Genomic DNA, 21,536 nt, shown 5'->3' with positions numbered 1-21,536 from the left:
TGTGGAAAGTTGCTTTATTTGTCACTTTCATAACCGCATAGAAGATGCATAGCTGAATTTTAAACTATTTAGGGAACAAAAATTGGGAAGGGGGTGGAGATGCCCTCCACAGGATGGGTTTTCTTTTTAGGCTTTTCTGGGCACTCGGGGTCGAAAGGAAGCGGTTGCGAGCGACCTGCGGAGCCCTCTCCCGCGGAACCGGCGCGGCGGCGGGGCGGGGCTGTCCTTGGCGACACTTCCGGCCCCCGAGGGAAGCGGGGAGAGAGGCCCGCCCGCCCCCCCCTCCCGGCGCGCCGCTTCTCCCGCCATCGCGATGCGCTTCCGAGCCAAGATCTCGGACGCCGGCTGCCTGGCGCACTTCAGCCGTGAGTGGCGGGGGGGCGGGCGGGGAAGGCGCCCTTTCCGGCGGGGCGGCCTCGGGGCTCACCCGGCTCTCCTTCCTTCCTTCCTCCCTCAGGCGCCGTGGCGACGGTGGCCAAGCTGGCCAAGGCGTGCGCGCTGCGCCTGACGGCCGAGCGGCTGGTCTTCGTGGCGGGCGCCCGAGGGGCCGCGGGGGGCGCCCGCCTGTGGTGCGAGGTCCGCCAGGTAGGCCGGGGCCGGGGCGGCGGGACCCGAAGCCGGGCGGGGGGGGGGGCGCCCCGGTCTGTCTCACCCCGCTCCGCTCTTCCAGGGGAATGTCTTCGACGAGTTCCAGATGGAGGGAGCAGCCGCAGAGAAAAACGAAATCTATCTCGAGGTGACGCCGGAAAACTTGTCCCGAGCCTTAAAAACGGCACAGAATGCGAAGGCGGTGAAAATCAAGTTGACGAACAAGCGCTGCCCTTGCCTCACTGTCGCCGTAGAATTGGTGAGTAGAAATGGATGCGGGGGGGGGGCGCCTCTCTCTCTCTGCCTCAGGAAAAAGGGCAGATTCTTGCCCGTGAAAAGTGAGGTCTCTTCCGGAGGAAAGCCCGCATTCCTCCCCCCGAGTGGCAGGTGGAGCTCCATTTGTGCCCCAGTTCCAGATGGTGGAAGCCGGGGTGGGAAGAGGGCCCGGGGCCCACCCCCCAGGGCTGCAGGCAGGTGTCAAACAGTGCTGGGGACCAAATAGTGCCCTGCAGAGCCCCATAGCATTGGTACTAGGGGACCGAAGGACACTCGGGCAATGCTGTTCTCTAGACTCACCTGTGCAGGGAGACATGAAACCACTGTAACTGTGCCTTTGAGCCCCATCTGAGCAGTTGGGCTGAGGGCACCATGATCAATGGCATCAAAAGCTGCCGAGAGTATGAGTCTCCGCGGTTGATCAGTATCTCCTGTCCCCACACTCATCCCGGGGATGAGTCAGTCCCAAAACTAGGCCTGAACTGAAGTTGATCCAGATAATCATGCCCATCCTGGAACACCTGAAGTTTCTCTGCCGTAGCCCCCTCCCCCCCCTTTTTTAAAGAAAGGCGGCATTCTTCCATATGTGTTTATAGGATTACAGCCTTCACTGTCGTGAATTTTGGTTATGTAACCTTTTGTTTTCTTCTCTCTAGCCTTCTTTATCCAGCACTAGCCGTGTCGTGACTCACGACATTCCTGTGGGTATTATCCCAAGAAAGCTGTGGAATGACTTCAGCGAACCAAGTGTGCCCGACTTTGATGTGAGCCCCTTTCAGTTTCCACAATATCAAAGTTAAATTGTTTGAACAGTATTCCAAATACTTCCCATCTCAAAGGTATTCCACTCCAACAACAAAATTAATTTCCTTTTAGTTAAGATGATTGATTTCATTCAATCTAAAAGTGTTGTAGACTAATAAGCACATTGTGATAATGTAAACTGAGGATGAGTTGACTTTACATAAAGTTGTTTTTCATTATTCATGTTTGAATTACAGCCATTACTCAATCGAATTACAGCCATTATTCTACCAAGGATTGCAATTAGTGCAAAAACTTCTTTTTAGAGAGAATGTGTATTTTACCATCTGAGACCAGTGAAAATTTACAGTGTGCTTTACAGTATCTCCTGAGTCCATTCCACATTCACTCTTTCATGCACTGCTGCCCATTCATATGACTTGCAAACCTAACTAATGTACCATTCACACAGCCATGCACACCCTCTTCACAATACTCAGCTTAATGCTTGGCTGCCAACATACCTACCAACTGGTCCTCGCTCTTGAGTGCTGCCCATTTAAAAACAACACAAACTTGGAGCAGTTGAAATATTTTCAGAGCCAAAACTCTCGCAGCCAAAAGCAAATGTGTTTTCAAATAATGCAACCTGAGTTTACTTCATTTTTTTCCCATTTCATTGGCTTGGTTTGCACTTAATGTGAAGCAGTTGTTTATTCCCCACAAGCAGTTAACAAATATACATACCACCAATACAATTCATTGCTAAGGGAGGCATCCATATTTCAGCCAAAAACTCATCTCCTCAAAAGTGTTTTAAGGCCCTGATTACAGTTTTGACAACTGCAAGGACTTCAGAAATGTATCTCTCTCCAAATAAGTTAATAAACATAAAACAAAACTTTAATTATCTTATTCTAATTAGAAGAAAGGGAGAGTAAACATTCCCTTGTGAAGAATGTTTTTTACAGTTATCTGAGGAAGTTCTTTGAAACAGGACCTTATTCAGAAGCCTGTGGCCAGCTGCTTAGCATTCTTCAATACAACAACAATAATTTTTGTGCTATATAGTTCATTGTAAGCCTTGCTGGAATGTTCACTTTCTGCTTATAATGATATATTGTTCATTTTATTGCAAACCTTTCTCATTATCAGTCTAGTTTCTCAGTGTCTTACGCCCTTCAACATTCTCGTAGTTGCTATATAGAACTGTGCCCTTGCATGTGACTTTATCCCTTTTAAATTGACGTTGGGGGTCATTGCCCAGGAACAGTGTGGGGCAGGCGTGGCTCATCTGCACTTTCAAGGGAGTTGATTTGATTTTGTAGGTCAGCATTTATTTACCAGCGCTGAAGACCATGAAGAGTGTTGTGGAGAGAATGAAAAACCTCTCCAATTCTATAGTAAGTTCTTATATTCTTAACGTGGGAGTAGAAGTGGGGAGAGAGAGATGCATCACTTGGGATGAGTTTTTATGCAATCATTTTAACCGCTGGGTCAAACTGGACAAGACACCATACAACTGGAAATTGTGCATTTTTTCTTACTTTTTATTTATTTATTTATTTTAGTAAATAGCAGGCTTGTGTGGCTAATCTAGTTTGGGACCTTGGGGGAAGCTGGAGGGCTTTAATTCTTTACCCCCACTATGGTACTGATCCAGATTGGATACCCGTGCTTGGTATTTACTTTAGAAAAGACCATCTTGCAGTTGCTAATTGTGTGAATGGTGCCTGGTCTTGGCTCTCACTTGATACTTTGCGTGTAAGACTCCCATCAAGGTTTAGTTATCCAGGATTGCTCTCTGAGTACACAGCTGGTAAGCAATTGGAGCCACAGGAGATGACTAGCATATCATACCTATATGATCCCTCAACCCAGAGGTTTTCAACCTTTTTGAATCCACTGCTTCCTTGACCAGCTTCTTGAGTTCCTTATGGGATACCTGGTAAAAACTAAAACTTGACCATCATTCAAAGCACCCTAGGGCACCGTGGCACCACTTGAAAACCATTGGCCTATGCCAGTAAGTAATGTAAGGAAAAAGGATCCACACTGCAACATTCCATCTCTTTTCGACTTTGTAAGTGATAAGTAAGCATACACAGGGCTTTTTTTTTCTTTCTAGAAAAAGTGGTGCCAGAACTTGACCTTTTTTAGGGGAGCACCCACCCAAAGTTATTGCGCTTTTTAAAGGGGGGATCACCCAGCCAAAGTTGTTAAGTTGGAACGTGCCTAAGACGTGCCATATGGAAAAAAGCCCTGAGGATACACATTTTATATAGACTGCTTTACCTGGTTGCATGTCCTGTATACCTGTACAGCCTTCATTGCGAGATGGTGCCAATAATTCCCAGGCCACTGTCTGGTCCCTAAGACTATACAAATTAGTTATCCCTGCCAAACTGACCTTGTGAATGTACAATATTTTCCTCTTTTTTATTGCATGTTTATGACATGCATGTTTAACTTGTAGCTATGGAATTTTGGCTATCAAGAATTTTACCTGCTCTTGTGTCTTAACAGCAGCTTGATCTGAAATCATTAGTAGATTGTGGTGTTATCTCAGCACTGGAAAGCTTCACTTGCCAAATCTGCAGATCAGTCTTCTGGTTTACCAGCACCAGAGAAGGCTAGGCTTTCTTATTTGTCTGAGTCAGTTGACGCTTTTGTTCCATTGTTCACAGTACTAGATACCATCACATGGATGATATTTTTACACACCTCCCTAATTTATATAACTGACTTTTTGATGCTTGGTGATTTGTTGATGCAGAGCTCTTAAGCAGAGTTGTCTCCATTTATTTATTGATGTGTCTGGAGGCTTATATTTAGGAATAGAACCTTAATTGTTATAAGTGCATTCCCTTGACAAACAGGTGTTGGTAGAATACATTTAGTAGTTGTGAAAAGCATATGAACTGTTTTGTTTACATTGTAGGTAATAGAAGCAAATCTAAATGGAGAAATGAACTTGAAAATAGAAACTGATCTAGTGTGTGTTACAACCCACTTTAAAGACCTTGGGAATCCTCCCTGGGGTAAGCAATTTTCTTTTTTTGTCAGATAACAGATCCTAACAAAAGTACACAACAAAAGCTACAGTCCTGTGTACACTTATCAGGCAGTAAGGGCTTGCTTCTGAGTAACCATGCATAGGTTTGCAGTGCTCTGAAAGTAATCGCCAACAATTTTTAGCCAATTTTATAGTTGTAAAATAGAGCTAGCTTGAGTCTGTCTTTAATAGTTTTCTTTCCCCACGCTCAGATGTCAGTAACAAAGTGAAAGGAAGGAAATACTGATTTGCGGGTCAAATAATTGAAATAACATTGTAGCTTCAAACAATGGACTAATATACATAGTTAATTATCATGAATGGGGAAAATACAGGTGTATTATGACTCGCAGGGGACCACATATACGTGCAGTGCCACGAAATAAATAAATAAATAAATAAATATCTGGAAATGGCAGGAGAGAGCTGGAGAGCCCTTGTGGCTGGTGAGAAGACCCTCCACAGAGCCTGAAGAGGACGTCGGAGGAAGCCTAGAAGAGAGCAGAGGCATAGCAGGGCTTTGTTTACACTGCTCAGCCTCCCTGAGTAACAGCTGATGTGCACGGTAGCGCAGCAACAGCAGCCACTTTCCCACATGTCTTCCAGCCTCCTACCGGCCCCATAGCTTCAATTCTAGTATTTTTTTGTATGGATTGAAGAGAGAGCGGCAGAGAGGGTGCTTAGAGAGCATTCCCCACTTTATGAGAATTCACTTATGTACACGGGGGCCCAGAACATAATCCCCACCTCCTCTGCAAATACAGAATTAGAGGATAGGGTGAAATAGCTATTTGTCAGTATTCTTGGGAGTTCACAAATTTTAACTGATCTTAATGATTAACCAAAAAGGTGTGGTTGCCAGGCTCTTGCTGCTCCTGCAAAGTGTTGTTCCTGATCTCATATGCTATCACAGCCAGAGCTGGGCCACCCATAAGGGGACTAAGGCAGCTGCCTTGGGGGGTGGAATCCCAAGGGGCAGCACTCTCGCAGGTGCCCCACCCCTGCCGCCACCACCACCAGAGAAGCAAGAAGAAGTGGCAGCTTCCTGCAAGATCTCACAGAACTCTCGTTGAGTTATACTGCAAGATCTCACGGCTGCCTGCTCCTCTTGTCTCCAGCCAGGGACGGGGTGCACTACCAGAGAAGCACGGAGAAGTGCCGTGATCATAGCACAATATCCTGTTCCTTTTCCCAGCTCCAGACTTGGGAATTCCTTCTAGTCTTCTTCTGCAGCTTGAACTGTATAGAGAGAGGTGGAGACTGTCACTGCAGTTGCACAGTCCTTTAGAAGGGCCTCAGAAGTCGGGTGCAGTTGCCGAAACAGTTTGCTCCTCTTCCACAGATCCAATATGGACACAAAGATGGTTGTTTGTAGCGCAGAAGCAAAATATCCTGCTGATCTCCATTGCGGCAAGGGAGGGTTGGGCTTAGTTTGATTTGCTGGTGCCCTTTTAAGGCACAGTACTAGAGTTCCTTTTCTTGCATCTGTGAAGAAGATTGGGGCTTCTCAGTTTGCTCCTGTGCTTCGGAGATACTCGGAGCACCTTGAAGGTACATAATTGAAGCCAGTTTCCTTCCCATCCTTGCAGCTGGGGGAGGGATTGCTCTCCATAGTTGTGATGGGTTTCTGAAGTTCTGTGCAACTTGCAGAGATAATCTCCACAGACAGATACCACAGCTCCAAGACTGGGATGGTGGCTAGGATTTGTTAGGTGTGACAGAAGATGGTTGTGCACACTTCATGGTAAACATGATGACTAAAACTGGGGGCTCCTGGTGGTCCTGCTTATTACCTGATGCACTATGAAAAATCATTTTGGTAACACACTAGTCTTCTCCTTTTCCTGAATGTATTGCAATGATGACCAGAACACACAGGAGCCTATGAACAGAGACATACCATGGGGTTGGCGAAACTGGTCCCCACTGCCCAGGCCCAGGGGGTGCAAAAATCACCCCAGATTACTCCAACCGAGGAAAGAGAGTTGTGTGGGGTGAGAGACACAAGAGGCAGATTGTATGGATAACAATTGCCTCAGAAGAAGTTGAGATGGGTGATGACTGGGCAGCTGGTGTCTCTGCTGCCGTCTTTGCTTCCACTACCAATGGAGGCTTTTAACTTCTCCCAACCTTCATGTGCACACACAGCCCTCAAAGTCCCCACTTTTCAGGGGCCTGCCTGCCTGCCTGCCTCCCTGCTTGCTGCTCTTGTGTGGTACTTGCTCAGCTGGTGGCTGTTGTGATGAAGTGTTTTTTTTCTGGGGTGGGGGTGTGCCAATACAGCACCTCTGCCTATGAACAAATCTCTGTGCGTACAGAAGCCTCTGGCTGGATGCAGTACAGGGTCTGAATATTACTGTAGTCAGTGTCAGTGAGCCCCATTCCAACACGTTCATCATCAGTGCCTGCCACTGCTAGTTCCTTCCTCTCTTCCTTCAGCCACTTCTGGCAGCTTTGGTAGCTCCTACAGCTAACCAGAGACTTACTTTCTTGCAAGCATCCGTGTGAAGTGGCTCTGGGTCCACCCCTCCCCAGTGGCTGAGATTGGAGCTGTGATCTGGTCTCACGTGGTACTTACTTTATTTTTTATTTATTGAATTTATATGCTCCCCTATACCTGGAGGTCTCAAGGCAGTTCACAGAAAAGATCACAATATATAAAAACAAAATAAGAACAATAACCCAATAACACCCCCCAAAAAAGAGCCACTGCCCTGCTGACAAGTTAGCTACTAGCCTTGGTTTGTTCTCTCTGAAATGGAAGTATGAGGTGGTTGTCACAATGAGGAATAGAACATAGTACATACTGGCTGCTTGATCATGTTCATATGTACAGTGGTACCTCTAGTTACGAACTTAATTCATTCCCGAGGTCCGTTCTCTTAACTAGAGGCATGCTTTCACTAATGGGGCCTCTTGCTGCCGCTGCGCCGCCAGCACACAATTTCCGTTTTTATCCTGGGGCAAAGTTCTCAACTCGAGGTAACTTCCAGGTTAGCGGAGTTTGTAACCTGAAGTGTTTGTAACCTGAGACGCTTGTAACTCGAGGTACCACTGTACTTGGAAGTAAAATGCACAGATTACAGCCTTAAACTGTTAATGGAAATTATGTACAACCCTTTAAAAAACTTGTTCTAGTTAATAAAAGTTTCTATTTTTTGTGAATTTCTGTAGGCTCCCAAAAGTTGAGTCAAGAGAGAGATCTCGAGACCATGGCCGAGGCCCGCATTGACATTAAGAGACTTCTCCAGTTACTTGCAGGGCAGCAAGTGAATCCCACAAAAGCACTATGTAGTAAGTGACCCTTTTGGCCTGTTGTTTGAACAAGTCATTTGCCACTCTATGAAGAAGATACCACGTGTTTGGAAGGGATTGCCATATCCTTCCTGTAAAAGCAAATTTCAACATTTCCACACACCACTGTATTTGGACCAGCATTCTTAGGGCCAAACCGGACACCATGGGGGGATTGTTGCTGTTATTGATAGTAATTTTTTCTTATCTTTATTTTAGATGTTATGATTTATGTGGAAATTTGGTTGTGTATATTTTGATATTTCTTTATTGTTTATGACTACTTTCATTATATTTGTAATTAAGTTCTGTTTCCCCCCCACACACCATGTTGTAAGCCACCTTGAGCATGGTTTTAACTGTGGAAAGGTGGCATACGAATAAAATTATATATGTATGTATGAATCATGTTTATATACCGTATTTTTCTCCCTATAGGACGCACTTTTCCCTCTCCAAAAATGAAGGGGAAATGTGTGTGCGTCCTATGGGGCGAATGCAGGCTTTCATTGAAGCCTGGAGAGCGAGGGGGATTGGTGCGCACCGACCCCTCTCGCTCTCCAGGCTTCAGGAAGCTACCCGCAAGCCGTGGGAGAGCTGCACGACTTCGCACAGCTCTCCCATGGCTAGCGGACAGCTTGCCTGCACCCAGAAGCTTGGGGCGCACTGAGCTCAGCACACCCCAGGCTTCGGGCTTCGCGCAGCTCTCCCACAGCTTGCGGATAGCAGCCTGTTCTGGGGTCGGGGGAAGCTCGGGCTTCCCCCACCCCAGCCCCGCACCTGGGGGGGAAATAAAAAAAAATCTTTATTTCCCCCCCCAAAAAAAACTAGGTGCGCCTATGGGGCGAAAAATACGGTAACTCACCTCAGCCCTCCCTTGCCCAGCTCCACCAGGGCATATGCATCTGTAGGCAGAGTCAGGTCTGCTGTCAAGTGGCTGTTGTTGAAAGTGCCTTTTGTCTAGGAGGGAGGACCTGACACAGCTTTTCTTTTTGTTGTCTTTCTCCTGGTTGGGAAAAACAGTTTTAAAAAAGTTTTGGAGGTTGATGGTAGCCATGTTCAAAATATTCCAGACCTCCTGCAGCTTGGCCTCTGCATCTGTTTGGCCTTCAAAACTGGAGAATGTTGGCTATTGTTGAACATGATATTTTGGGCCCTCTGTCATCCTTTGAAGTTTAAAATATGGACTTGTGTTTTGCAGATATTGCAAGCAAAAGGATTGTTCACTTCATCTTGCTCCACGAAGATGTTTCTCTTCAATATTTCATTCCAGCCCTTGTATGAATTGAACAGTTGTTCCAGCTCACCTGTTTTCAATGCTGTAGTGTCTTCTCAAAGGCGCTGAACCAGGCACAGGAAGATGGGGTGGGGGACACGAGTGCTTGCTATGCTTGTTTAAACCCCTTTTGTAATCAGATTCTGTGCAGAGAACTGTATATTTAATACCTTATATTTGGTAAATAGAAGAAGTAAAAAAAAATCTGTTTGACTGGGCTATATATTTTATTAAAGAAACAGTCCATTAGATCTTTAGTTATTCTGGTTCTCCATGCAGCAAAATAACTGTTGGTTTTTTCTTTAAAAAAATCTTGTTTCTCAGTCACCTGTCAGTTCCATATATTCTACGCCTCCTGTCCATTCCATCATTCATTACTGCATATTAAAATTCTCCAGTACCCTCAGAGCTTCCATTTAGGCAACAGATTGATCCCAGTTAGGATTCTGACTTCCAAGTAGCTGTGGACCTCTAGGGTCAGGGCACACACATCAGAAACTTTAACTGGGCAATATATATATATATTGGCAACAATGTTTATCATTAAGACGATCATCTTTTCTAAGCAATAAATGAAGTTTACTAATTTATAGGTATGTAAAGTAATTCTAAAAATGTATCATACTGTTAGAGGTTTGTAGGTGCTAGAATTTAATTCAGGCTTGGGCATCAAAAGCTTATTAAGGTAGGCTAGTCTCTGATGTGAGGTGAAAGCTAGACCCATTCCTGTATTTGAGCTCTGTGTTAGATTCTTTTAATTCTCTGAAATTAAAGGTGTGAAATAACTAATTTAGCTAGACCAGGGGTAGGCAACCTAAGACCCGGGGTCCGGATGCGGCCCAATCGCCTTCTCAATCCGGCCCGCAGACGGTCCAGGAATCAGCGTGTTTTTACATTAGTAGAATGTGTCCTTTTATTTAAAATGCATCTCTGGGTTATTTGTGGGGCATAGAAATTTGTTCACCCCCCCCCCATATAGTCCACCCCCCAACAAGGTCTGAGGGATGGTGGACTGGCCCATGGCTAAAAAAGGTTGCTGACCCCTGAGCTGGACAAACCTCCTAAATTGCTAATCGATTGGATTTCATTGCTGGCATCCAGCTGTCTTAGGAAACAATGGAGGAGAGTGTTTTGGGGGTGAAATCAAATGGTTGAAAGATTGCAGCACCTGCTGTGGCTGTAGAGACCAATATGGGAGAGACATACTTTGTTGCAGCTGGGGCAGATGAAGGCATCCGGTTGCACTGATTCAGATGCACCAGGGCGTTTATTTTCTTAATAGTCATTCCTCCTCTGGTTACTGCTATGAATGCATGAGCTGACTGGCTGTCTCTAGGCACGGCAGGGTTGGAGCAAGACAGGCACTCGGAGGCAACAGGATTTCTCTTTCTTCTTAGAACACACTGGTTCCCAGGATTCCTGGCTCATCCTGTATGGAGCTGTTATCCAAGATGTCTGTCTTGTGACAGATTCAGGCTGGCCAGAATAAATTTAGCCTCTCGAAGCATAGATGCCATCAGAAACCCATCAGCCTTTACTGTAAGTTTAAAAGGGAACTCCCACCAATATTGCGTCCTCACCTTTCAAAGTACTTATGTAATAGGTTTGGACTGTCTCTATATTTTTAACATTTCTGGGAAGATTACCTGAAAAAATTGGAGTGCTGCATATTGATATTAGACAATTCTAAAATTTCACAAGCCATCATATGTTGCCTCTTTAGTGCAATATTTTTTGGAACACGTGATGAAATTCCTAGAGGTCCCACCATTTTATCTGCAGGGCCCTTGCACTCTGTGTTCCATTTCAACAACTTGTGGGGCAAGCATGCACTCGAGATCTATGTCTTTAAACCACAAGGAAGCTGCAGAATTCAAACACTCCCACCCTCTTCCTGTTCTCATATCTCATCTACAGCAGTAAAAGGGGAAAGGAGAAGAAGCACCAGGCTTGTCTGTACTTGTAACCCTCTTTCCTTTCAGGCATAGGAACCGTAACTTTAGGAACTCTTCTCATTTATACTTACACTTGCTAAGATTCAGTGGCCACCAATCAGCCATGGAAGTAACAGAATTTTTTTTTTAATGAAAAATTGGCACTGACAGGAGTCCAATGTCTCTCTCAAGGCATGAATAAATCATGCGGCCACCCTCCTTCCCTTGGAGTAGAGAATGGCGTCAGAAGGCAGAACATACATTTCCCTAAACCGCTACACAGCCTCAACTTTATGTGATGTGGCAGGCACAGCGGGGGGCGTCCCTAAGCTGAATGAATTACAAGGCAGTGCAAGTGTGCTTTGTCTGTGCTTGGAGAAACAATATTTTGGTTAGCACTCCGTGAATAGCTGGACCATGTTTTCGCCTGTACTTAAAAGCTTTGGGAGTTGATGCAAACTGTTATGTTGCCATAGGTGGGCCCTGGAATAACATCCTTCTCTTTTTCTGGCAGAATGTGTGTCTGTCTGTCTGTGTGGGTCCATGCTGTTTGTTCTGTGTCTCCAGAAAGGCTTTGCAAACTGCAGCGTCAAGTGGAAGTGGAAAAGCAGGATGTTTTCTTTGCAGGAAGGTCCCCTGTGCAGTTAGTCTGCCATCAGCATTTGACTTTCAAAACAGGAGTTGCCTGGTGCGAAGCAGGCAGAGGAAAGTCCAGATGCCACCACCGAAATCATCTTCCCCTGTGTCAGTTCTCAACTGACAAAGCAGAATGAAAAGAACACAAGGATTTTCCACCCATCAAGGCCTTTTAAACCTTTCCTCTGCTGAAACTCTAGTAGTGGTGTTAGAAAGAAAGTTCTTGACTTGGTCAGTAGGTGCTGGGTAATTTGTTCAGACATTTTGAAATGAATGTCAAAATTAGGGATTTGTCCTTGTCTGAATGGGCCTGCCACTAAATTATACAGCAAAAAAAAAAAGGGGGGGGGGACCACATAGGGATTTTTAAAAAGAAAGTTCCAAGCTGCAGTTTGGGATGGGGATCCACCCCTTGTACATCTCTGCAAATCACTTTCTTGCTCAGCAAGCGGATTACAAATGCCGCTGTTGTTTTCTCCAGATAGTTATTTCCGATTTTGAAGTAAAGCTGCAGTCATAGGCACACTTATTTGAAAACAAGTTCCACTAAATTTAGTTCTGTGTGATTTGCTTTCAGCTAAGTGTGCCTTGAACGACAGTCTTACTTCCAAATCAGAAGTCATTTTACCCAGAGGAAACCATGGCTGCAATTATCATTATTAATTTTTTATACTGCCTTTCATCTGATGATCACAGGGTAGTTTACAGAATAAAGACAAAAGCATCCAGTTGCCTTATGTGATTTGGGGCAACGCATCACGGGGCGGGGGGGGGGCGGGATGGCGGCCTCGCCAGGGCCCGGATCCCCCTCCTGGGCAGGGCGCTTCCTCGAGGGGCTGCCTGCGCGGCACAAGCCCCGCCCGCCCGCCGACCCGCCGGCTTGGGCTGCAGGCGCGGCTGGGAGAAAAGCGGCAACGGAAAGACAACCGGAGCCGCTTCTCGGCGGATCCCGCCTGGGGGCCGCGGGCGCAAAGGCGGCGCTGCTCCGGGGGCGCCGGGCAGGGACGCGGCGAGCAGGTAAGGCGGCGCTGCCTTCCTTCCTTCCTTCCTGCAAGGAAATCTCGGCCGACCTCGCTTTGCTCTCGGGCTGCCCCACATGAAGTTTGTTGTCGGTTTGCTTCTCGCAGTTGCTTCCTAGTGTGGGGCGAATTCAGGAAATGCGCGGCGGGATTCTGGAAAGGGAAAGGCTTTTGTGGGGCACGTGTGCTCTTTGCTCGTGCGAATGAACAATGTACACGTACACTTCGATTATGCTCCCTTCTAATCTCTCTCGTGAGATGCAGATGGCTGAAATAGGTTTTTGAAAAGAAAACCAGCAGTATAGCCTGCATTACCAAAGGTGGGCTTTCTTGATTTGGACCTGTTTGCCTGTTCTAGGGAAGCAGGTTTGGTGTGACTTGTGCAGACGCGCCCCCGGCCGCCTGCCCGCTCCATCCGGCTGGTGCTGCTGGTCCCACCAGGAACTGTTGAGCTAGAACTGGGAGCTGCCAGCGAGGGGCCACTGGGGATGCAGGTGGACATCTTTGCAGAGCTCTGAGCTCCAGGTGCACAAACTTCGGGGCCAGCCTTTGCCTTTGCTCATCTGCTCAGTTCCTTGTCCTGGGGAGTCCTGCTCCCACTTTCTCGCTCTCTAGGGTGCCTGCAGCCTAGCAGCACACCATGGGAAGCCCCACTCTTTGACCACTGCCTGGCTTCGGAGACTGCCCACCAGCTAAAGGCAGTGAGTGGTGGATGCCACTAGGCTGTTTCCGTAGACTGTTCTGGTTCCAAGGCACATGCAGACATTATTCCCGTGTGCGGTTAGGGACACTGAGCATTCCTTGGGAGCAGAGATGATGGCCCTGAGCACCCTAAGCCCAAACTCTATGTGAGAGTGAGGCTCCATGTCTCCAAAGGAAGTGGAGGATTTCATCCTTAAGGAAGGCGATGGATTGGCTGTGGATGACTTTGCTGCTGGAGACAAGGCTCCTCAGAGAAGCTGCTCGAGACTGTCAGATGTCTCTGGAAGACCTTTCTATGCCTACAGGCCTTTACAGCTGATTGGCCAGCAATGCTAATGATTATCTATAGTGCTTTATGTGCTACAGTGGCACACCACCTTGATGTTTACAGGGTGTATGAGGTGTAAGGAGAGGGAGAGACCTCTAGTGGGAGACACTTTTGGTCACCACCCTGAACTCAGCTCTCACCTGTGGCTCTAAGAAGCCGTCAGCCTGTGACAGCGGCCACACATGGGAAAGCTAGCTAGTGCTCCTCTGTGTGCAATGGATGGAGCAAGGTTTCTTTGCTCTTCAGAAAACAGTGTGTCCATTTTGGGGGGAAACCCCTTTGGGGGGAAATTAAAACAGGTTTGTTTTAATAATTGGATGCTCTGTTTCTAAATTTCAAACTTTCATTTGCTTGTGTCTTGCTACATTTCACACACTGACGGATGCTGTTCCCGCCCCCCTCCAATACTAGTACAGTCATACCTTGGTTCTCGAATGCCTTGTGACTCGAACATTTTGGCTCCCAAACCCCGCAACCCCGGAAGTGAGTGTTCCTGTTTGCAAATGTTCTTTGGAAGCTGGTCGTCCGATGCGGCTTCTGACTGAGTGCAAGGAGCTCCTGCAGCCATTCGGAAGCTGCGCCTTGGTTTTCAAAAGTTTCCGGGAGTCGAAAGGACTTCTGGAACAGATTCCGTCCGAGAACCAAGGTACGACTGTAAGCCCATCTTTCATGCATTGTTGAGGAAATATTTGGACCCTTTTAGTAGTTGTGTCTTTTCTTTGCTTCCCTGGGTTTTTCTCTTCAGCAAAGCTTGTCTTTGATGTTGTGCAAGAGGCCAGGTCATCTTTACCACCATTCTGGTTGCATTTTCTTACCAAAAAGGCTTCCATGACATCCAAAAGGATTCAGCTGTCCCTCCTCATCTGCATCTCCACTTGCTTCCTGTTCCTTCTGCCGCCTCCTTTCTTTCTCCATCATTCTTTTCTTTCCTTCTTTTATGTTTGTCCTCATGTCACCTGTCTTGGTCTTGCCTTTGTTTCTCTCTCTTCTCTCTCACCCTTTGCCTTTTTGCCTCCTTCCGGCACTCTCTCAGACTTGCCGCCTTCTTTCACAGCCCACCAAAGACCAGCTGTCTCCCTGTTGCTGTTTCCTCTCTGCCAACATCTTCTCCCATGTTTCAGTTCTTTCTTTTTCTCACCACCTTATACTTCCTTTCATCTGTTCTTGTTGCCTTTCCTATGAGCATTCAGTTATCCCATCCATGTTGAGCAGCTACAATTCCCTCTCCACAGCCCCCCCCCCCCAGTGAGCGTTTGGCCTGAAAAGATATCCTGAAATGGGCACAGGGAGGAGGAAAAGGGCATTAGGAACTTTGCCACTGCAAGGAGGGAGCTTTTCGCTTAGCCCAGCTCTAGCTCAGGTTACAGGCAGTGGGGTGAGGATGCTGTAAGCATTGCTAGAAGAAGCTGGGCCAGAAATACCTATTGTATTGCAAAGGCTCACTCCTGCCACACTGCAGCACTGGTCGAAAAAAGGAACCTTTATGGCATTAGTCCTAAGGCCAGTGCTCCCTTAGTGGGTGGTGGGATTACCTAGGGGGCTACGATGCAAGGGGGTGGAGGGGCACGGAAGGTATAAACAACTTTGAAAAGCTAGCATCACTGGATCAAGTTCATCTTGTTGAATTAATTAAACTAAATAGTTTTAATTGGATTTTGAATAAATGTGCAATGAATTTTATTGTTTCTTTAATGGGTTGTGCAAACTGCTATTCTGAATAAAAGTGGTCTTTCTAGGGTAGGGCACTGGGGATGCATTTATGGAACCAAGGGGGTGCCCCCCCCCCAAAGTTTGGAACCACCACCTTAGACCATAGCACAGAGTGTGATAACAGCATTTCAACCAGGTAACAAAATTTACATAAACTTACATTAAAAAATCAGTACTCACTCACTATTCATTTTTTTTAATTTTAATTTTTATTAGTTTCAATTCATTATACCACACCAAACATTCAAGCAGCAAAAAAGACAAACAAAAACACAAAAAACCAACAACAAAAAGAAAAACATTACATAACATAAAACACCAACAAGTTAAGCTTACAATAACTAAATAACTAAATCACACAACAATAATTGACTTCCCTTCAACTCGGTTTTGGAATATGTTACGAAAGGTTTCCTATCTGCAGTTTCATTTTCTTAAAACTATTTGCGTCGCAAGCGTTATATCGAGCCTACTGTGATTTTTAGATTTTTTACATCTGTTTCAATATATGTCATAAATTTATTCCAATCATTATTAAACTTTGTAACTTTTTGGTTTCTTATTTTCTGTGTCATTTTTGCCAATTCTATATAGTCAAATAATTTTGATTGCCACTCATTTATAGTTGGGATTTTTGATGTCTTCAAATTTTGTGCTATTAGTGTTCTAGCAGCCACTGTTGCATATTGGAAGAGTGTTTGGTCTTCCTTTTTAATTTCTTCTCCAATTATCCCCAGAAGGAAGGCCTCGGGTTTTTTTGTGAAGGTATATTTAAATATTTTTTTTAATTCATTGTAAATAGACTCCCAAAACTTTCTAATTACCTCACAAGACCACCACATGTGGTAAAAATTGCCTTCTTTAATCTTGCATTTCCAGCATAATTTGTCTCCGGTTTTATACATTTTTTCTAATTTTATCGGCGTGATGTACCACCTGTACATCATTTTATTTATGTTCTCTCTAAGTGTTGTGCATGCCGAAAATTTCATACCTTTATCCCAAAGTTTCTTCCACTTATCAAACTCTGTGTTGTATCCAAAGTCTATCGCCCATTTCACCATTACTTCTTTTATTTCTTCATCTTTGGTGTCCCATTCAAGCAACTGGCTGTACATTTTTGATAGTTTTGATTTATTTTCTAATATTTCTACCTGGAATCTGGATTTTTTTCCGTTCATCCCATTCTTTTTATCTTCAGTCCACATAGCATTGATTTGATGAAATTGGATCCAGCCTGTCAATTTATTTTTTATCTCCTCATATGGCCTAATCTTCCATCCATTTTCTGTTTTTACTAGCAAATCTTCGTAAGTCCATCTTTCTCCTTCAATGTTTATTTTTTTTTATTGTTAAGATGTCAGTAGGTGATAACCACCAAGGGGTATTTCTTTCCAGTAATTTTTTGTTTCTCTCCCATACTTCCAACAGTGGCCCTCTAATAATATGATTAGAGAATCCTTTGTGGACCTTTTCCTTATTACGCCACAAATAAGCGTGCCAACCAAATCTTATATTGAAGCCTTCTAAATCTAATAGATCTGTGTTTTTGATGACAATCCATTCTTTAACCCAGCAAAGGTACGAGGCTTCATAATACAACTTCAAATTTGGAACCGCAAATCCTCCCCTATCTCTTTGATCTGTTCCCATACCTTCTCACTATTCAAAATTCATGATAAAGCATAAAGCATACTCTTAAAATAACACACATTATTTATTTAATACAAAACATCATAAGCTTATATCAAGGTTCATTTCTCTTGCTTGCAAAACTTCAGGGCAGTTTGCAGCCATTGTGCCCGCGTCCTTTTCCCTTGGCATGGCAGCCTTTTCTGCAAAGGAAGCTACCCTTTGTGCCACATAATGATGAAAACCCACTTTCTTTTTAGCAGCCCAGAATTTCATTTTCCTGAAACGTGGGTCTAAATAACAATTTCTGATGTCAGTGTATAATCAACATTCAAAATAGAACATGCCAAATCCTGCACTCAGGGAAATGGGGCAAAATGAGTGCCTCATTAGAAGAACATGTCACAGCCCAAACATTGTGTCTTGGTGTGTGATGCTCCTCTGGTCTGGTCAGCCTTTAATGGAATCTAATACACATTTGGAACTACAGTGGTACCTTGGGTTAAGTACTTAATTTGTTCCGGAGGTCCGTTCTTAACCTGAAGCACCACTTTAGCTAATGGGGCCTCCTGTTGCTGCTGCGCTGCCGGAGCACAATTTCTGTTCTCATCCTGAAGCAAAGTTCTTAACCCGAGGTAATATTTCTGGGTTAGCGGATTCTGTAACCTGAAGCGTCTGTAACCCGAGGTACCACTGTATTATTATCTGTCAGGGTGTTTCCTTGATTTTTTTAAAAAATGGTGTTGGCTTGTCCTCTCAACATATATATCACATATATATGACTTTGGTTTGAATTTACATCATGTGACTCTTTTTCAATCTGTACACTCGTTTCCTGTTGTTGTTTAGTCGTTTAGTCGTGTCCGACTCGTCGTGACCCCATGGACCAGAGCACACCAGGCCCTCCTGTCTTCCACTGCCTCCCGCAGTTTGGTCAGACTCATGTTTGTAGCTTCGAGAACACCATCCAACCATCTTGTCCTCTGTCATCCCCTTCTCCTTGTGATCTTTCCCAACATCAGGGTCTTTTCCAGGCAGTCTCCTCTTCTCATGAGGTGGCCAAAGTATTGGAGCCTCAGCTTCAGGATCTGTCCTTCCAGTGAGCACTCAGGGCTGATTTCCTTAAGAATGGAGAGGTTTGGTCTTCTTGCAGTCCATGGGACTCTCAAGAGTCTCCTCCAGCACCATAATTCAAAAGCATCAATTCTTCGGTGATCAGCCTTCTTTATGGTCCAACTCTCACTTCCATACATCACTACTGGGAAAAGCATAGCTTTAACTATATGGACCTTTGTTGGCAAGGTGATGTCTCTGCTTTTTAAGATGCTGTCTAGGTTTGTCATTGCTTTTCTCCCAAGAAGCAGGCGTCTTTTAATTTCGTGACTGCTGTCACCATCTGCTGTCACCCTTCATGGATCACTGTCTTGCCGTGGCGAAGGGGCTTGAATAACTCAGAGAAGCTCTGAGCTACGCCGTGCAGGGCACCCAAGATGGACAGGTCATAGTGGAGAGTTTTGACCAAACGTGATCCACCTGGAGCAGGAACTGGCAAGCCACTCCAGTGTCCCTGCCAAGAAAACTCCATGGACAAACACTCGTTTCCTGTCCCCTCCCATATCTAGAACCAGCTCCTTGTTCTTAGTGTTGGAAGCCTCAAGGACTTTGTCTCAGTTCTTAATCCTTTGCTTCCCTAAACTGCCACTCCCAGTGGTATTTTTTTTTAATAAAATAATATTTATTAAAAGTTTAAAGATTACAGAAAGAAGGAAGAAAAAGAGAAAAAGTAAACAATACAAATCAATACATTACAATACATAAAAGAAAGAAAAAAGAAAAAACACAATACATCAAAACAAAAGCAAAAGCAAAAACAATTAAAAACACATCCAATATTTCCATATCTTTGTCTTTCATTAACTTGTTTCATCGACTTCCTCACACCTCCCTTTTTTGTGTTCTAATTATTAATTATTTCAGCAAATCCTTTCCATCTTTCACTGTTTTCTGTCATATAATTGTCTTAATTTATTTTAACCTTATCTTACCATTAATACCCTGAAACTTATTTGTACTTAACTCCTTATAACGTTTCTACTAAAGCCGTGTAATTTCATTCCAACATTTTTCTAACACTCATTAATTTTACAATATTTCTATAAATAAATTTTAAACTTTTTTCCAATCTTCTTCCACCGTCTCTTCTCCCTGGTCTCGGATTCTGCCAGTCCTTTCTATCAATTCCATATGGTCCATCAACCTGGTGATCTTCTGTCCGAGGCTCTTAACTCTTTTCCATGTCCCTTCTGCAGATCTTCTTCATATTTATACATGCACTTTACTTTATCTTCTGCTGATCTTGTTCTTAATTTCCTTCCTTTGGCGCTGAGGAGTAGATCTCGGGGAAGCTCCAACCTAACAATGTCTTTATTCCTTCTCGACAGGTCAGCCCATTCTCCATAATCAAAACTAAAGTCCAAAAGATATTTCAGGACGTGTTTCAAAATCCCTCCGAAGCTGAAGGCCCCCACAACTCCAATCTCCCCCTGACCCAAATCCAGATCCCAAAAGCCAGTACATCCCTGCATAAGGGGATCTATCCAACTTTCCTTCTCCAATCCAAGCGGGGCTCCATCCCTCCAAATCTGGCTTTCTCTAAATTCATTCGTAGAAGGCAACAGCTTATATTCATCAAATTGCCTCTGTAAGGCTGGGGCTCTCTCCACTTGTATTACTTGAGGTTCAACAACAACTTTCTCCCTCGTCTTCTCCACAACTTGCCATGTCAAAGTAGATTCCTGAATCGATTCCTGAGTAGTTTCTGTATAGATATTCACTTTTTGTCCCAAATCAGTCATTTTTTGTCCCAAATTATCAATTTTAATAGTCATCACATCCGTCTTCTCATGAAGCTGTTCCAATAAAGCACTTATCTTGCAAAATGCAATCACTAAGGCTTCTTCTGTCGACATTCTTGTCCAAGGTCAATCTCTAATTCTCACGGTCTTTTATCTCTGCAGCTGGAAAATTCCCCAGCTCCACTCCTGCAACAGTTTCAAAAGCTCCCTCTAGAGGAAACAATTTCTATTTGTATCCGTCCTTTTAAACGCAGATCCAGCAACAAAGTTAGTTTCAATTTTCAGTTACTTTTGCTCCTTTTTAAGTGCAAAAGGAAACAATGGAAACAATATATTTCTCTTATTTAACTATCTGTCAACATACGTTTTATTCACAGTCAATGAACTTTCCCAAAACGTCAATCTTACTGGCAGCCCGTTCCCAGGCTCAAGACAGTGGTAATTTATCTTTCTTCACTCTCTCTCCTGCAGGCTTAGGCGATCTAAAATTTCCCCCCTCTTCTCCTGCTTCCAAGGGGGGTTTAATAATTTTAACCGATGGAAATTTAATCCTTTACGAAAGGCTTTCCAAGACTTTAGCTTGCAGCTTCTTTGCTTCAATCTATTTACAAAAGAGGAAGGCGGACTTCCTGTTTGAAACCTTCCCAGTGGTATTACCCTGATCTCTCCCTTCTCAACCGCCCCCCCCCCATGTGTGTGTGTTGACTCTCACTATTGAAATTTAGTTTTAGAATAAACTGTTTGGGGCAAAGCTGGATCTGCAAGTTTTCCTTATTAGACATCCAAGAAGCTGAATGTTGGAAGATTCAGGGCAGATTAAAGAAAGTGTTTATGAACGCAGCACACAGCCAAACTCTGGAACAAAGAGGAGGCCATGATGGCACCAACATAGATGGCTTTAAAAGAGGACTGGACAAATTGATGGAGGTTAGGGCTATCAATGGCTACTGTGTGTGTGTTTGTGTCGTCCCTAGTAAAAGACTGTGATTTTCTTGGGAAGGCCCTAGCAGCCTCACACTTTTGAAAACCACTACCTGTTTTAGTCTATAGGTATCCACCTAAAATATAAAGTGTAAATGTGAGAAACATGTTTGGAGACACCAGCAACATATGAACATGCTCATTGCAGAGCAGAGATGGGTTGGATCTTGTTGTAAACAAAAAAATCTGCCCTTTTTCCCTTATGGGGTATCCAAGAGCCCATATAGAGTCCTTACGTAGGTTCCCTATTGGTAGGAGAAAATAACAGAGGCCAACCAGAGAATATTGAGAAGCAAAGCAGCTAGTAAGCCTGATCTTTACTGATCTGTTGCAACAGGGTCCTCACTCACCACATGCAGGAGGGAGGAGGAACCCATAACAATGGTGTGCAAGCCCTTATATAGACTTCTGAAATTCCCACCCTGTAGATCAAGACCACCCCCCAGATACATCATACCTACATCACAGAAAGGGTGGTCTACAGTAGAAATCTGAGTGCTTTGTTT

The 21,536-nt window shown here is 44.6% G+C and overlaps 1 protein-coding gene across 2 annotated transcripts; it reads left to right on the top strand.

Annotated features, from left to right (window-relative positions):
* The first annotated feature begins 98 nt into the window (after window positions 1-98).
* On the top strand, window positions 99-9,482 carry HUS1 (HUS1 checkpoint clamp component). Of its 2 annotated transcripts, XM_080977035.1 has the most exons (8): window positions 238-365; window positions 458-585; window positions 671-847; window positions 1,521-1,628; window positions 2,937-3,011; window positions 4,550-4,649; window positions 7,838-7,957; window positions 9,159-9,446. In XM_080977035.1, exons 1-8 carry the CDS (start codon window positions 314-316, stop codon window positions 9,239-9,241), a joined length of 843 nt encoding a protein of 280 aa, XP_080833161.1. In that variant the 5' UTR covers window positions 238-313; the 3' UTR covers window positions 9,242-9,446. The 2 variants fall into 2 exon arrangements, with proteins under 2 accessions (XP_080833160.1, XP_080833161.1); XM_080977034.1 differs by lacking the exon at window positions 458-585 and having other exon boundaries at window positions 99-365; window positions 9,159-9,482.
* The last annotated feature ends 12,054 nt before the right edge of the window (window positions 9,483-21,536 follow it).

The sequence above is a fragment of the Podarcis pityusensis genome (genome assembly GCF_964106645.2).
Source record: "Podarcis pityusensis genome assembly, chromosome: 13".
NCBI lineage: Eukaryota > Metazoa > Chordata > Lepidosauria > Squamata > Lacertidae > Podarcis > Podarcis pityusensis.
This window is presented reverse-complemented; position numbering and strand designations above follow the sequence as displayed.